The following is a 17384-nucleotide window of genomic DNA, read 5'->3' as shown; positions in this document are numbered from 1 at the left end:
ATTAAAGAAATAAATATCAAATATATGTGCTTGTTATTATATTGGGATTAAGAGCACACACTTCCATAATAACTGAGGTCTTTGTTCCTTTATAAAATCAGTATAAAAGAAACGACCTCTAATGGTCCTACTCAATACACTCTAAGTGTACTAGTGTAATTATATAGTTAAGATAAACTAATACCTAATTACACTACGACCTTCCAATGGTTTGTTCCTTTCCATCTTGGTCGTGAGCTACTGTTTATAATTTATAAGGTACTGATAACATGATCTTCTGTGTGTGACACCACACACCATGTTATCTACAATATAAATTAATTGAACAACTACATTTATCATAAATGTAGACATTTGACCAATGTGATTCTTATTTCTAGATAAATGTTTATACCAAAAGCTAGGCTTTTAGTATACATTCTAACAGTGTCGTCTTCATGACTTACAATTGTCCCATGTGGTGTCGTGAGCTCACGTAGTTGAGACAGAGATGCTACAAAGGACGAACGCGAGCTTTCCGCCTAATTTTAGGAGGATGAAAAAAAGTCAAAAAATGAACCTTGGATGGATTAAAGAATCCATTCATCAATTATTTAAATAATGGCAAGGATGTCTGATCTATTTTTCTTCATGAAGTAAACAACATAATTTTTTTCGATTTTTAAATCTGCTCTTTCAAATAAACAGAGCATAATATATAAGGACTGTCAAGAGAATTAAGTTTTTTTTTTAGCATAAGAATGAGGTTGTCATTATAAGGATATAAAAATAAAAGTAAGAAGAAAAATATGAAGAAAAAAAAGAAAGAATGATCAAGTGAGATTAATCATTATTTTTAATAATAATTTATTTTATAATTAGTTAACAATAGTGATAATAAATATAAGGTTTTAATGTTAAATTTAGATATTTATTTAGTGTTTTTTCCATTCGTTTTTAAAATTTAAAATTATTAATTTAACTTTAGCATTCTCACTAAATAGAAAAATAGCTTCACGGACCGGTTCCCAAATCCAACGCCATCAAGTTCAACAAATGGACCGGTCCGGTTCTCATTCCCTTTAGCTAATTCCCTTCTTTCTCGACTCCAATTCTCCACGGATCGAGTTCGTGGGAGGGTGATGGCCTCCATCGATCTCATCAGATCTTGCAGAGACTCCATTCGCAAGGTGAGAATGACGATGGTCTGCTTTCTCCTCGATCGTCTCCCTTTGTTCTTTCCTCTTTTGTCAATTTTGAATTCATCGGGTTGTTTTTCTTTATTACTACGCGAATAAGTTTTCTGAGCTCATCGGATCCATCACTGGGTATGAGATTTAGTAATTTTAAAATTATGATGCGTGATTTAGGTATTTTAGAAACTTATGTACTTCGGTAAAAAATTGAATAGTTTAACAGTAGAAAAATAGCTTCACAGACCGGTTCCCAAATTCGGCGACCCTTAGGTTCAACAAATGGACCGCTCCGGTTCTCATCCCCTTTGGACAATTCCGTTCTTTCTCGACTCGAATTCTCCACGGATCGAGGCCATGGGAGGGTGATGGCCTCCGCCGATCTCATCAGATCTTGCAGGGACTCCATTCGCCAGGTGAGAATGACGATGGTCTGCTTTCTCCTCTCTCTCATCGAGTTCGTGACTGTGGCGTTGTAAATGTTGAAGAGTTCTGTAGTTTTATTGGTGTAGCTACTCTGCACAGTCTTTTTAAGAGTTTAATTAAGTTTTAGGACATGTTAGCTAGTCGACCGGAGTTTAACCTTTAAGTATCCTTTGTTCATGCATCGATGGATGAGGATCGGACTATTGACGAGTGACGATTTTTTGCGACTGATGATTCACCTTTTAGCAAATGGTTGACGATTGACCTCATGTTAACTTACCCTCTCCCTCTTTTCCACTGCCTCTCCACCTCCCATGATGTTTACAAGAACTGCCTCACTTCCTCCCCCTTTTTCACCCCCGTCCTCATTTCCTTTCCATATCGCCGAATCCAAAATGTCACGGTTGGCCTTCGAGATTCTTACCTTGGTCCTAGAAATGAAATATGTTAATGATTGCAACAAGTAGCTTGTTATCGAGGCAATCCTCGCCGACCTCAACAGTGCCTTAGCCGCCCTAATCGAAATCCTTCAAGGTGACGAGTCACAACTAATCTCGAATCGATGTGGCCAAGGTTCTTGAGTCGATTCTCTCATCCTCTTCTTGCGATGGGGATAAAGCAATCTCGATCATTAAGCAATTGAGGTACTTGCCGAGGCAACGAAGCAGACACTTCGGGCAATGGAGGCAGTCGTGGGCAGCACAAAGGGACGAACAACGATCTATGAAGAGGCGGAGGTATTCATGCAGGTGGTGATCGGGCAATTGATGAAGGTGAGGCAGGAGGTGCCAACCCTTGCGAGGCGCGACTGCCTTGGGTGGTGCCTACTTGTGCAAGGCACGACCTCCTCATGCTTTGCCACCTCGTGAGGTGCCGCCTTCATGACTTACAATCGTCCCATGTGGTGTCATGAGCTCACGTAGTTGAGATAGTGATGCAACAATGGACGAAAGCGGGCTTTTCGCCCAATTTTAGGAGGATGAAAAAAAAGTCAAAAAATGAACCTTGGATGGAGTAAGGAATCCATTCATCCATTATTTAAATAATGGCTCAAACTTAAATTTTTAATTTTTTTCTATATATATTTTTATGTTTTTCGTCGTGCCCACAACTCATCTTAAGTTGGGTTGGATTGAAGATTTTCCAGTCTGCCAAGATAATGGGTAGGCTCGCCTTGCCTCGCCAAACGTCCAACCTGCCATGGGCCGGCCAGCCACGAGCCAACCTGCCACTCTATGGGTTGGCCCATATGACAGTTCTGCCTGGGATAATGGTGTAATGACAGGACACCTTCTTAATCTTCCAGACATCTAAGGATCGAGTTCTAATTTCAGCAAATTAACAGATGAATTTCTTTGATAAATTGTTGACCTAAGAACGTTGAGCTGACGGATCATCCACTCTGAGCGCTTTTCAATTTATTCTGATGGTCGATGAAAATTTACGTAGAATCGACCTGATCACCCTATGTTTGAAACTAAAAAAAAAAAAAAAATTGAATCTCTCAACTCAGAGCCCTAGAATTCTATCTATGCTCTTATTTTTGTTATTTGAGTCTTGGAGGACCATTTTAATAGTTTTTGTTTTTGTTAAGCTTGCTATCTAACGATTTTAACTAAAATTATTAAATGAATTTAAATTAATCAAATTCCATATATAAGCACCCTATTGTATTCCTTATTTAACATATACAATCATTATATATTCTTATTTTGGTTATTTGAGTCTTCTAGTCATCTAGCAATTATGATCAAAACTTCTAGATGAACGAAATTGTTTATCTCCTCTTTGCGAGCTATGCATTGTGTTCCTTAGGGCTTCTTTACAATTGTTTTCTTTTATATAGTTGTTTTTTTTAAATATAGTGCTAAGTGTCTTTAAGGTCTTAATAGTTAACTAAAGAATTTGAGTCTAGTTCTCATGAGGCATCCAACAACACTACTAAGGGTTCTAGTTATAAAAGGAAATCACAGTAAGTTTAGGTCCTTTTCTTCACAAGTGAGCCTTGTTTAACCAAAGGGATTTTAGTTACTATTGGACATCGAAAGACACATTAGACCATTAAGGACCACTCCACTTCCATGGGTTTTTGACATCCCAAAGACACATTAGGCCTTATTTATGATCAAATGAATAGGACTGTCCTTCATCGTAGATCAAATAAAAATTTAGCAATTAATCAACAATTAACTTGGATGGGTGAGATCAAACACCTAACAAGACATTTGCTCTAGCACAGACAAATAAATTACATAGAACATTTTACTCTAATGCAGCAACTCTTTGCATGGGTGAGGTCAAACACCAAACCAAACATTTTGCACCAATTAAGAATTGACCCTAAAACTTATTGGAGCAAACACCTATATAGGTATTTAACTACGCTAACCCGTGAGGTCATCACAAGTTGGCAATGAACCTATAGATTAGCAAATCAATTTAATAAAATCATAAAATGGATCAAAAACTGCATCACAACTCAAGTTATCAATCATCTCTCTATGTAAATATCAACATATAGTCAAAAAAATAGCTTACGCATGATCTTAACCCTACTAACACACAATGCATTAATCTCCAAGCCTTAATAAATCATAATATATATCAATTAAAAATTAAATGTATGAAAATCGAGAATATAACACTCTATGAACAAGATCAAAGGGCAAACCTACTACTTGAATGCACACAAGAAACTCAACAGCAGACAAAAGCAAGACCTCCAAGGAATCAATGATAATGGAGCTCCATTAAGAAACCAAGGGCCATGATTTACCCTCATTTCCACCTCTCACGCAAGAGTGAGGTGCCTACTTACGCGAACTCTGATCATGAGAGGGAACATATCGCCATGCCCGATGTATAATGTCATCATCTATGTATGGATGCAGATTCCACATGAGACAATAGCCTTCTAGTTCAGATACACTTGTCCCAATGTTCAAGTTCAAAACAATATTTTTCTGCATTATAAAATTTTGTATTAGCAATTGAAGCAGAATTATGAAAAACTACCTCTATGAATCCATCTACCTGCATGGCATAGTCGAGTTTCAACATATCACTGATGATCTTCATTAGCATGACTTCTGATATTGATGTATCTTGAGGATGCTTGGGCAATGGTTCCTTTTCTTCCTAGTAAAAGTTATTAAATACACTCATGTGGCATCCAAGAAAAAAATAATCAAAATCAACAATTTCTTTTTGCCGTCAAACAAATTTATGAGCAATCCAACTGGTCTGCTCAGTTGACTAAATGTTCTGAAACTGGCTCTCTGTTAAACAAATTACATATGAGATATTAGAGATTGGATCTCTCATCTATTAACTTGTTAAAGATTATCATCCTTTACCCCCAAAAGTTTTTTTTTTTGTAATTTAAATCTGGCAATAATTCTGAATGCTGCTCATTAATAAAGCAAACTAATATGTTGATAAATGTAAAATGTGAAAAGAAACTTAAGATGCCTCCTATTTATGTTTACCTCAAAGGAAATATCTTTTAACATTTCTTCACAAAAAGAGTCATCCAAAGCCGTAGCACTCTTGGTTGCTGCTTCTGTTGCAGCAATTGCATCTTCCTTTAGGCAATCAAGTTCATTGAGCAAAGCTTCAGCTGAAATCATGATTGAGTAAAAAGACCATTAATTGAAATATTAATCTAACTAGAAAGTACACATAGTTAAGAGGCTAGAATGAGAAATTCCTTGAATTTGATTTTCTAATAGAAAAACCCTACCATGAGAAGACACTACATTTGAAAACTGCAGGTTACAAAACGAACTTGTTGGTGTAAACACGCAGATCAAGTAAGATAATCCAATGGGAGTTAATAGCAATTACCGTTCTTCAAATTGTCTCGCAATCCCAACACACAAGAGTGCACTGGCACAAAAAAATGTTAATAGTGAGATATATAATTCAGACATCAAGAGACTGAATCAAAAGAATCATCAGGTTAGCTCTCATCAAGATATTTGACCAAGGATAAAGATGGACAGCAAAACAAGCTGAAAAGTGATTAATATGGAAAGTTAGTTTAATGCATGTTCCTTAGTGTTTCTTTATTTTATTTTATTTTATCTTTTTAACTTTTAAAATGTATACTTATTAGGCTTCTGCTTAATGAAAAGGGAAGTGTTAGTTGACACTAACAGAACTCATCCTATTGCATATGGGCTCAACCTGACCAATGACAAAAACAGATCACTAAGATAAAACTAAGCTCTTGAGTGTATGTTGTCCTCTTGCTATATATTTTTTCTTAACCTTCATTCCAATGGATTCATTTTCATGAATATTCAGTTTCCTATGTGCATTATAAATACATTTTTCAAGAAGGAATAATTTAGCTGATAACGAAAAGTGACTTGCAAGCCAGTTTCGTTTGCATGAATGGTAACAACTTACAATTATACATATTTTGAACACTTTGTGACTGTTGTTTGCACCCTGCTTCAACATAAGTTTTCATATGTTCATTCCAGTTAGCATCAATTATCCTACTGATGTTGTTTGAAGTCTTCTGAAGTTCAACTGTCCTAAACATTGCTGTGAACAAGAGAAAAAGGACGACATGAGTAGTTAAGTCAAAAATGAGAAAGTCATGCAACTGAAAAATAGGGCAAGTTCCTAAGCATAATCTGTATTCTCCATCACAGAGTTAACAGGATTCTCAAAGGCTTAATAAATAAAATGTCGATTCAGTAATACAGAAGATCAAAAAGGGCAAAGATGCAATGATGCCATATTTTGCAAGGATTATATCTGTGAATAAGAAATAGGAGATGACAAACTTGATAACAAAATATTTAATATAAAGAGAAGATACAAACAGATAGTCAATTGACAGTCAAGTTCATATCTTCTCAACAAGTGCAAAATTATGAAACCATGAACATGCGTTTGAATTTTTAAGATCCTTTTAAGAACAATTTAAAATTTATAAGATCAGAAAATACTGCCTCAAGTCCTATATATATAAAACATCTTCATGTGCCAATCAGTTCTTATTCTGAAGTCTTAAAGTAGATTTGACCTGAACTGGTACAATCCTTATTTATGTTGAAGGTTGTTCCTAAAATGTTGAAACTGCGATATGCAGCAATCAGATTTAGATGCCATGTGTTTCTGGTTTCTGTAATTATCCTTCCACTGTACCAACTTCGGTTGTATTGGAATTTCTTCTTCCAATACTACTTGGTTGCTGAACATTTGATTTCTGAACATTCTTAACGGATATCCATGTTTTCATTATATTCTGCCATATGTTCTTACGCAGGGCATTGATGGCTAGCGTTGACTTTCGATCAGAGCACGTGGTTGTCTATACATTATACTATTATCACTGAACATTTGATATATTTACCAACTGAACTCATGTTATGGAGGGATTGATAGGCTACTAACACTGATTGACTGGCCCGTGCCAAACTCGGAACAGATTGGTGTTCCTGTTGGAATCTAAAATCCCAGCTATATCAATAAAGTAAAAAAAAACATTGGTGAATTATACCTGTTACCCTGTGAAATCCAGTAAGAAACCTCTTCCCCACATCAGCTAGCTCCTCAAACTCGGTAACCCTGCAAATGTCAATTTCATGTAAAAACAGGACTGCAACATTCAACTATGTTATAGAATAGAGCAAATGAGTAATAGTATGACAAGCCCACTCATGTAAAATTGATAATTTTGAACTATAAGAGGAAGAAAAACATGGTACTTTGAAATAATCAAAGTATGTTATATGAGTATATTCTGGTTATATGTAACCCCCACTTGTCATCTGCAGACTATCTTGAGACATCTCTGATTTATAACCAACAGCTACAATTTCCTATATTATCCGCAAGAACAAGACCTTTTTTTTTTACAACAGCAAAAAAAGTCGACACACAACAATATGAGCAGAGGGCATGGGTCACATGGTGGGTTGAAAAGCTAATAGCTGAGAGAAAATCACATTTTCTCCTAGATGGTTATCAAGGTAATATGATATATCCAAGCAAATGAGAAAAATGCATTTTGAGCTTACTTTGTCATGTAGTCTCTAAAGATTCTGGTAATCTTTTCACCTAATTTAGAATAAACTCGATCTAGCTCCAGTTTCCTATTTAAAACCTGTAAATGAGAGATGCATAAGGCGAAAAGGTAGTAGAATTAGGATTACAGTTCATACAAAAACCAAGAAACACACATAGATGGCAATGAACAAAAACAAAACCTGAACATTAGTGGCAGCAGTAACAGCTACTTCAGCAGTCAATTCCATCTGCAGAAAATTTTTTATAAAGACTGCTCAGAAAGATTATCGGAGGATTATTAATGGCTCAATTAATCATTTAAATCCTATATATAATTATTTAATCAATTAAACTGATTAATCATCATTAACCAACAAATCCTAATTTAATTGATTAAATCAATCAACAACTAATTATTATTACCCAATCAACTAATCATCTATTAATGAATAAATTAACCTATTAATTGATCAATATATTAATTAATTAATCAACCTATCAATTATTAATCCTAATTTATCTTAATAACCAATCAATCAAATAATATTAATAACATATTAATTGATTAATTAATCAATCTAATTAATTAATCAACGTACCTTCACTCTGTGTATCCGACGACCGCAGTGAGTGTCGGCCGGCGGTTTGAGGTGGGGAAATGGAAGCGGCGGCTTTGGCTGTTATCGGCGGGGAACCGAGAACAGCCGAGCAACGCTGGCGGAGCACAGGAATCCGCAGTGGCAGCGCTAGCGTACTAACTGGAGCGGCATCAACGAAGCTTACGGCAGGGAGAGCAGCAGCGACGAAGCTCTCGGCTGGAGAGCAGTGAACGCGACGTGGCGGCGGTCATGGCGGAAGGCAGCGACGGCGGGGCGGGGCGATGATGGTCACGGCTTGGACAAGACGGGAAGGCGGCAGCGGCAATTGCGGCTGCTCGCAACTTCTTGCAAGGAGAGGGGAGGCTGCTGCGGTGGAGAAAACCGGAGACGGCGCCGCGAGCACGCGCGGGGAACATGGGAGGGTAGGATCGGATTAGGGTTTTAATTGAATCCTAACTTAGAATTATCTCACTAATTTAATATTTTTCTTTTAAATGTTTCGAAAAATTATAAATAATTATATTTGGTTATATTTTAAATATGATCAACATATTAATATTAATAAATTTATTTTAAATATAATTTTAACCAAACATGATTTATCAATTTGCTTATCCTATCAAATAAATTAATTTATTAATTTAGTTTAGATGGTCCATTTTTTTTAAATATAATTTTTAATCAACCTAAAAAAATATAATTTCAGTTAACCTCGTTGACTAAAATGTATAAAAAATAGAATGGAGAGGAGTGTAAAAGAAAAGTACATGATATGTGAATCGTGCAACGAAAGAAGGATCTATTCTTCTTATATGTAGAACCTCTTTTCTTTGGTTTGGACAACAACTAGTCACTTCCAATAGAAAGTATGTATTGCCATAATCTAATTAGATTAACGGGACGACTTTATGTACTCTTAGAACAGTAAAAGTAAAAAAAGAGGGAAACAAATAAAGAAAACTCCACAAAAGTTTCCCACAGACCACCAGAGTAAATCGAGAAGCGCGCGCGCGACAGTCCAGACGCCCAGCATCCTTTGATTGCGCTCCCTATTTGGAGGAAAATTTCTGTAAATATAATCCCAGTTAGTTTCATTGACTATCCTTGGGTGGTCGGCCCGGTCCCATGGAAGTTTTCCACTGGCCACTAGGATAAATCGGGAAGTGCGCACGTCAACCAACTCAGACGCCTAGCATCCTTTGATTGTGCTTCCCATTTAGAGGAAAATTCCTATAAATACGTCATAATTAGAGATCAACCCGAGATACCTAGTGATAATCTGAATATTTTACCGTGGTACCATGTCCCGGGATATTTTTAAATCAACCTAGAGAATATCTTTGGTGGACCAAAGTTTGAAAAGTCTAACTTTAATTCAAATAATTATATAAAATTAGGGAATTATCACAAAAATAAAAAATTATTAGACTTGGAAACATTTATGTTTATGATACATAACCTACGAGAAATAAGTTCACGCAAAAAATCTAAGTTTTGATTGAAATGGTTACAAAATTGGGTTATGTTCAAAAGCTTTAACGTTATCAATCAAATCCCATCATCTCAAACCATTTTATGAACAAATAACTATCAATGTCTCCATGGGCTGATACAGTTAGTTATTTTTAGTGGATATGAAATGCCCCTATTGATTATCTCAATTCCTTAGTTGTAATGTTGTTAATGGGTAAAGGCCTTTTGTAATTTACCTCCTTTGTTACTCTGAAGAGACCGTTAGATATTTTTCTCTAATAAAATGATAAATCTAAGGACACTAGCAGTCTTGGATAGATCAATAATCACGAGCACTTCATGATTTATTTGATAAGTGATATATAAGGTTAGATTATCTATATAAGGAAACTCAGGGTAGTCGGGGCGTAAATCTCCGGTCCCTGTACAACTCACCCCACATACCACATGCTCGCTCAGGATGCTGTGATTTACCTCCCTCGTGATGACCTTGGGTCGGGTGCGGCGGGGGCGCTGGGGGCGAGCGATTTCGCCTTTTGCCACGTGATAGAGAACCTTGCCGCTCGGTTCTGTCGAGAGGTGACACTCCTCGAGGCCCGCAACTTCTACACCTTCCAGATGATGATTGAGGGCATTCACTCTAAGATGTACGCGCTTCTTCTTGATGCCTACATCATCAATTGGGCAAAAAAGACGATAACGCTCGCCCCCAGTGCCCCCGTGGACCTCGCCCAAGGCAATCATGAAGGAGATTAATCACGATAACCGGAGAAGTTAGTGCACAGTGAGAAAAGGGACACGGGGATCAGAAATTTACGCCCTAACTACCCTATGATTTAAACCCACGATCTCATTGGACATTCTTCTACGCACTAACCACTCCGGATAAAGATAACAATGAGAAGGACCATCTCTTCGATGCTATCGAGACTATTCCTTCCGTCACTCGCAAGGCTAATTGGGCTCTGCGATGGATTGAATCATCCGAATCCTTTGCCTAGCGACTCGTTGCCTTTGCTTGCGTCGAGGGCATTTTCTTTTCGGGTTCCTTCTGTGCTATCTTTTGGCTCAAGAAGCGTGGATTGATGCCGGGCCTGACCTTTTCAAATGAACTCATATCTCGTGATGAAGGTCTTCATTGTGATTTTGCTTGTCTCCTTTATAGCCTCCTTCGTAGTAAGCTCTCAGAGGAAAGAGTGCGGTCTATTGTTGCCGACGCTGTTGATATTGAGCGGGAATTTGTCTGTGATTCCCTTCCTGTTGCCCTTATTGGGATGAATAGTGAACTCATGAGCCAGTACATTAAGTTCGTTGCAGATCATCTTCTAAGGGCTTTAGGGTATGAAAATATGTACAAGGTAAGCAATCCTTTTGACTGGATGGAGCTCATCTCGCTGCAAGGAAAGACCAACTTTTTTGAGATGCTAACCATGAGTTCAAGCTGGATGAGGATTTTTAAGATGTAGCTCATCTCGCTGCAAGCAATCCTTCATGTTGTATTTTCTTACCTTTTGCTATTATGTAATTTTTTTTTTTGTTCCTAAACTTAGGCTTTCGGACATGGCTATGATCTATGTTATGCTCTGTAAAAAGTTTGGGTGTTTGTTAACTGTTTAGTCAAAATAAAGTGTGCTTGTAATTCTACCGTGTTGTAACTTGTAAATGCTTGAGGAAATGATTCGGTGGTGTTTGTTAATTTTATCATGTATGTTAAATGATTGTCTTAGTGGTGCTTATGATTCTAATGTGTTGTAAATGCTTGTGAAAATGATCGATGTTGTAAATGTTAAGGAAATGATGTACCAAAACAATTTGTTTTAACAGATGATCGATTGACTTTTTGAAACTTTGGTTAAAATAAATTAACACAATCTTTGAGTTCTTTTCTATACTTAATGGCTAATTTTAGTTTGAATCTCCTTATGACTATTATCGTGCATACTTCATGCCACATCTTTGAATACATATTTAAGTTATATTATCAAAAAATCAAAATCTAATCGGGAGGAAGATGAAATATTTTCTCCTAAATCAAACATCAATCTTATGATCCTAAAAAGCAATGCGATAATATAGAATAATGAAGATGCATATGAATATGATAAAGAACATAGTAGTTTTATATTTATGCATTTTATTTTATTTCCTTATTATGTTTTAACTAGTTGGTCAGGCAAGTTGATTGATGAGGCTTAAAATTGAATAAGTCATGCATGCATGCAGGTTTTCTTGTGTCCCCGCACCAGTGTCTGTGGACACCAATCATCAGAAATGAACACAACCAATTACCCTTAGCCTAAATGAACCAGCATTGAAAATTCAATTAATCTTGTCCCTAAACAATAATCATACTAGAAAAGTTTTCATCTCTTCATCGATCCGCATACAGTCATGGACTTTTAGGGTACGTTTGGTTCAAGTCATCATATATAATCTTGGTTATGTGATTATCAGGTAATCACATAACCAAGGTTATAGGGAATAAAACATAACCAAATGTTATTTGATTCAACTTAGATAATGTAACAAAAACTTGTTTGTTTGAAAGTTTTAATGAATACCACAAAAAAAACCAGTGTTTCCGACGGGACTACCGACGGAATTAATATGCTGTCGGTAAACTCTACTTTTTATCGACGGAATAAATCATTCCGTCGGTATAACAGCGTGATACCGACGGAATTAATATTCCGTCGGTAAACTAATGATATTACCGACGGAATAAGCCATCCCGTCGGTAAATTAATGGGTTTACCGACGGAATTAGTAATTCCGTCGGTAAACTTAAAGTGTACCGACGGAATATGAATTCCGTCGGCAAGTTCCCCTAAAAAAACCCTAACCTCCCTCCTGTTTCCCTCACGCGCGCGCGGCCGACGGCTTCGTTCTCCCGTTCCCGATCGCTTCGTTCTCCCGTTCCCGATCGCAGGTTAGTTTTTGGTTTTGTTTTTTTTCCTTTTTTTCCGGCGAGCGGCAGTTGCCGCCGGCCTTCGCCCACACGCGGCGGCGCGTGCCCGCAGTGGGCTTCCTCGCCCGCAGCGGGTTTCTGCGCCCGCCATCGGCTGGCGGCGTTCGGCTTCGGCCGCCAGCGGCCATCTGCGCCAGCCGGCGGCGGCCGCCTGCGAGCATCTGCGCCTGCCAGCGGCCGGCGGCCGCCTGCGGGCTTCTGCGCCCGCCAGCGGCCAGAGGCGGCCGCCTGCGGCCTTCTGCGCCCGGCAGGGGCCGGCGGCGGCCGCCTCCGGCCTACTGCTGCCGCCAGCGCCCGCAAGCAACTTGAAAATTATTTTTGTTAATTTTTAGCTAAATTATTTTTATTTTGTAAACAGGTAGCATTTGCTGCTCTTCTCCAGTTGACCTACACATATTCAGGTAAAATTTACTAAATTATACTGTATGTCATTTAACATGATTAAAGTTAGAAATAGGTTATGTTAGTATGTTAATTTATAGCATAATATAGTCCGTTTGTTTGTTTTGTGTTAGTATCTTAATGTATGTTAATTTTTAGTTCTCAATATATTAGTTTTAGGTAAAAATGTCTATGAACAAAGCTTGGATGTACAATCGATTAGAAAAAGGATTTATCAGAGATAATTTTATTGCTGAAGTTGAACAGTTTGTGAACTTTGCTAAAAGTCACCCTGAATGTATGAATGGTGCTGAGTTACGGTGTCCATGCAATCATAAAAAATGTCAAAATAGAGCTTTCCGTGATGAGGATACTGTAAAAATGCATATATGTAGAAATGGTTTTGTGCCAAATTACTACAATTGGTACTGTCACGGAGAACCTTATTTATATGAACCAATTGGACCTTCTGGTGGTTCGTCATCCAGGGCAACGGTTACTGATCCTGAAGCATCAATTAATATTAATATCGCAATGCAATCAATGGTTCATGATACGATAAATGCTACAGTTGATTATTCTAATATAGATGAAACACCAACACCTGAATATCAGCAACTATATGAAATGTTAAAGGCTAGTGAAAGAGAAGTGTGGAAAGACATTCCCTCAGGTCATTCTCAATTATCAGCTACTGCAAGGTTATTAAATATGAAAGCAGAACATCATTTTTCAGAAAGATGTTACGACGACATTTGTCGATTGATGTCGAATTGCTCCCTGCGATAACATAATGACGGATAGTTTTACAGTACAAAAAATTGATCGAGGTTTAGGTTTGCCTGTGGAGAAGATTGATTGTTGTATAAATAATCGCATGATATTTTGGAATGAAGACAATGATCTGCGTGAATGCAAAATCTGTACACACCCTCGTTATAAGCATGATACTCGCATACCAGGGAAGAAGAAGAAAATAATAGCATGGAAAGTGATGTATTATTTTCCGTTAACTGCTAGACTTCAACGTTTGTATGCATCTGCTGCTACAGCTTGCCATATGACGTGGCATCATGAGCATGAGCACGATGGAGGTATAATGTGTCATCCTTCTGATTCACCTGCATGGAAACATCTAGATGTTGTATTTCCTTCATTTGCAATGGAACCACGTAATGTGAGATTGGGACTTTCTGCAGATGGATTTCAACCATTTGGACAGTCAGGACAACAATATTCATCTTGGCCGGTTATATTAACACCTTACAATTTACCGCCATGGATGTGTATGAAAGATGAATTTATGTTCCTTACAGTACTTATTCCTGGTCCAACCAATCCCAAAGAGAAGATAGATGTTTTCTTACAACCTCTTATTGCAGAGTTAAATGAATTATGGAATGTAGGGTCGGTGATTTATGATGTTGCAAGCAAAACTAATTTTAGATTGCATGCTGCATTATTATGGACGATCAGTGATTTTCCAGCATACTCAATGTTATCGGGTTGGAGCACAGCTGGTAAATTAGCATGTCCACACTGCATGACCGATTCGATGCATTTTCATTACCTTACAGTGGGAAGGTGTCTTGGTTTGATAATCACCGTAAATTTTTACCACTTGATCACTCTTTTAGGCGAAATAAGAAATTCTTAAAAAATGTTGTAGTCAGAAAACCTCCTCCACTCCATGCTTCAGGTGAACAAATCATTGAGCAAATTGATAGTTATGGATTTCTACCAGTATCACAATCTGGTTTCGATGAGATAAATAAATATATTGTTAGGATGTGCAAGTGTGGTTGGAAGAAAAGGAGTATTTTTGGGAGTTACCGTATTGGAAGTATCCGCTTATTCGACATAATTTAGATGTTATGCATATTGAGAAAAATTTCTTCGATAATATCTTTAATACTGTGATGAATGTGCTGGAAGAACTAAAGACACTGCAAAATCACGTGAGGAATTAAAAGACCTAGTCAATAGACCAGAGTTGCATCAAGATGAAATAACTAATAGATTTCCAAAGGCTTGTTATACATTGGACAAAGATGGCAAGCAAGCTTTATGTAATTGGTTGAAAGAAATCAAATTTCCAGATGGTTATGCATCAAATATGGGTCGATGTGTGGATATGAATAGATTAAAGATGTTTGGAATGAAAAGTCATGATGTCATGTATTTATGCAAAGACTTATTCCAATAGCTTTCCATGACTTACTTCCTCAAAATGTTTGGCAAGCACTCACCGAATTGAGTCTATTTTTAGAGATTTGACATCAAGGTGTATTACGATAGATGATATGCTTGGCTAGAAACAGACATTCCACTCATATTATGTAAACTGGAGCGCATATTTCCACCAAGTTTTTTGATTCAATGGAACATCTACCAGTACATTTACCATACGAGGCACAAATAGCAGGTCCTGTGCAGTACAGATGGATGTATCCATTTGAACGATTTTTGAGGAAATTAAAAAATAATGTTCGTAACAAAGCAAGAGTTGAAGGGTCAATATGCAATGCTTATCTAGTAGAAGAAGCATCTTCTTTCTGCTCATATTATTTTGTTGATAGTGTGCAAACAAGACATCGCAGGTGTCCTAGAAATTCTGATGATGCTTGTCAGTCGATAGATCCATCTATGCTTTCTATTTTTAAGTTTCCTGGTAAGTTAATGGGTGCATCGCTTGCTAGATGGTTAACCGAGGAAGAATATCATGCTGCAAGAACATATATACTCTTAAATTGTGAAGAGGTCAAACCATACATAAAGTAAGTAAACTTCTTAAATCAAACAATTATCATTTGTTTAATTATTTTGCTTGATATCCCAATTTTAATATAATTACTTATTTTCTCAGCTTATACGAACAATAATTATATCTCCAAAATCCATCAATTGGTGCAACTGAGGTAGCTACAAAGTTAGAGACCGAATTTGCATTGTGGTTTCAAATATATGTAAGTTAGAAAATTTGTGAAATTTTTAAGCTCATGTTTATTAAGAAGTGTACTAAGATATATGTTACTTATTTTTATAGGTGAAAGATCGTAGAATATCAAATGTGCAAGATGATAGGATAATGAATATTGCATCAGGACCCCTTCGTAAAATAAAGGTGTATTCTGGTTACTATGTTAATGGTCTTAAATTCCACGTGGCACAACGAGATTCACGAAGATTAACTTATAATTCTGGTGTTTGCGTCAAAGGATATGTGGACAACAATAACACTGAATTTGATTATTATGGTAGATTTGATGAAATCATAGAGATTGAATATCCTGCATTACCAATAAAGAGATGTGTGTTGTTCAAATGTTCATGGTATGATCCGACCCCAAGAATAGGTACTCGAATTCATCCAAATTATAATTTAGTTGAGGTTAATGCAAATAAAAGATTCAACAAGTTTGAGCCTTTTATTTTCGGAATACAAGCGGGTCAAGTTTTCTATCTTGAATACCCTACGAAGAGAAGAAGATCTAGTGAATGGTTGTCTGTTTGTCGAATCAAGCCTCGCTCGACCATAGAGATGCCGAATACAATCACTGCTCAAAACCATGATGCATTTCAGAATAATGAAGTGGAGATATATTCAGTTGATTTACAACACCAATCTACTTCTCAATTGCTTGTAGATGCTAATGACATTTACGAAGAGATGGATGATGGGGAGATGTCCAACAGTGAGGATGAAGTTGAACTAAGCTCATCTAGCAATGAGGACATAGAAACTGTTAATGTTGACTAGTCAGATGTTAATGATGATTAAATATTAACATTATTATTTCCGTCAGTAAGTAGATTTCCTTAATGTTTTGTATTTATATTATCAGGTTTTTAGACCTTTTTATGATGTGTTGCAATGTTATTTTGTAGATATTATCATGGCAGAGCAGCAGGCTGTGGCACCCCGTGGCCACAAAGTCCTTACCGTTGTCGGGGACTCGTAAGTATATTGTCTTATTAATTATTCAAGTTTATATATAACATTAGTTATAATATATTTCTCATAACCTAAAGGTCTATTTTTGTGCAGGTTCACTCCGGATGGGCACAGAGTTGCCACATATATCACTGCAAAATTTAAGGAACGAGTTAGCGCGTCTGGTACTACATGGAGGCATGTAGACCAGGAGATGAAGCTATTTTATTATAATGAATTTGTGGTGAGTAAATTTAATATATTTAATTCACATTCTATAATATAGTTATCATTTATATCATTTAAACTAAATGTTTAACTTATAATTATAGAAAAGATATACTTGGGTAGACGGGCAAGAAGATCAATTTAAAGCTACATGGAATACTTATTGTGCCAAACTC

The 17384-nt window shown here is 36.9% G+C and overlaps 2 protein-coding genes and 1 long non-coding RNA gene across 4 annotated transcripts; 2 read left to right on the top strand and 1 right to left on the bottom strand.

Moving 5' to 3' along the window:
* Positions 1-4440: 4440 nt before the first annotated feature.
* On the bottom strand, positions 4441-7874 carry LOC122053638. Of its 2 annotated transcripts, XM_042615649.1 has the most exons (5): positions 7826-7874; positions 7637-7722; positions 7117-7184; positions 6012-6152; positions 5086-5160 (listed from the first exon to the last, which is right to left on the bottom strand). In XM_042615649.1, coding segments are annotated over exons 1-5 (345 nt in total). In that variant the 5' UTR covers position 7874; the 3' UTR covers positions 5086-5158. The 2 variants fall into 2 exon arrangements, 1 of the variants encoding a protein (XP_042471583.1); XR_006132276.1 differs by lacking the exons at positions 7117-7184; positions 7637-7722; positions 7826-7874 and adding exons at positions 4441-4561; positions 4632-4736 and having other exon boundaries at positions 5087-5160; positions 6012-6372.
* A 409-nt stretch (positions 7875-8283) lies between these two features.
* LOC122050308 (ribonucleoside-diphosphate reductase small chain-like) lies at positions 8284-11163 on the top strand. Its single transcript, XM_042611225.1, has 3 exons — positions 8284-8450; positions 10222-10344; positions 10863-11163. The coding sequence occupies exons 1-3, from the start codon at positions 8284-8286 to the stop codon at positions 11161-11163; spliced, it is 591 nt and encodes a 196-aa protein (XP_042467159.1).
* A 1412-nt stretch (positions 11164-12575) lies between these two features.
* LOC122053637 lies at positions 12576-17173 on the top strand. The gene is made up of 4 exons (XR_006132274.1): positions 12576-12626; positions 13024-13066; positions 16935-17004; positions 17095-17173. It is a non-coding gene; the product is annotated as an uncharacterized LOC122053637 (long non-coding RNA).
* The last annotated feature ends 211 nt before the right edge of the window (positions 17174-17384 follow it).

This window comes from Zingiber officinale, chromosome 3A, assembly GCF_018446385.1.
Source record: "Zingiber officinale cultivar Zhangliang chromosome 3A, Zo_v1.1, whole genome shotgun sequence".
NCBI lineage: Eukaryota > Viridiplantae > Streptophyta > Magnoliopsida > Zingiberales > Zingiberaceae > Zingiber > Zingiber officinale.
The sequence above is the reverse complement of the archived record's forward strand: the minus strand, read 5'-3'. Positions and strand labels throughout refer to the sequence as shown.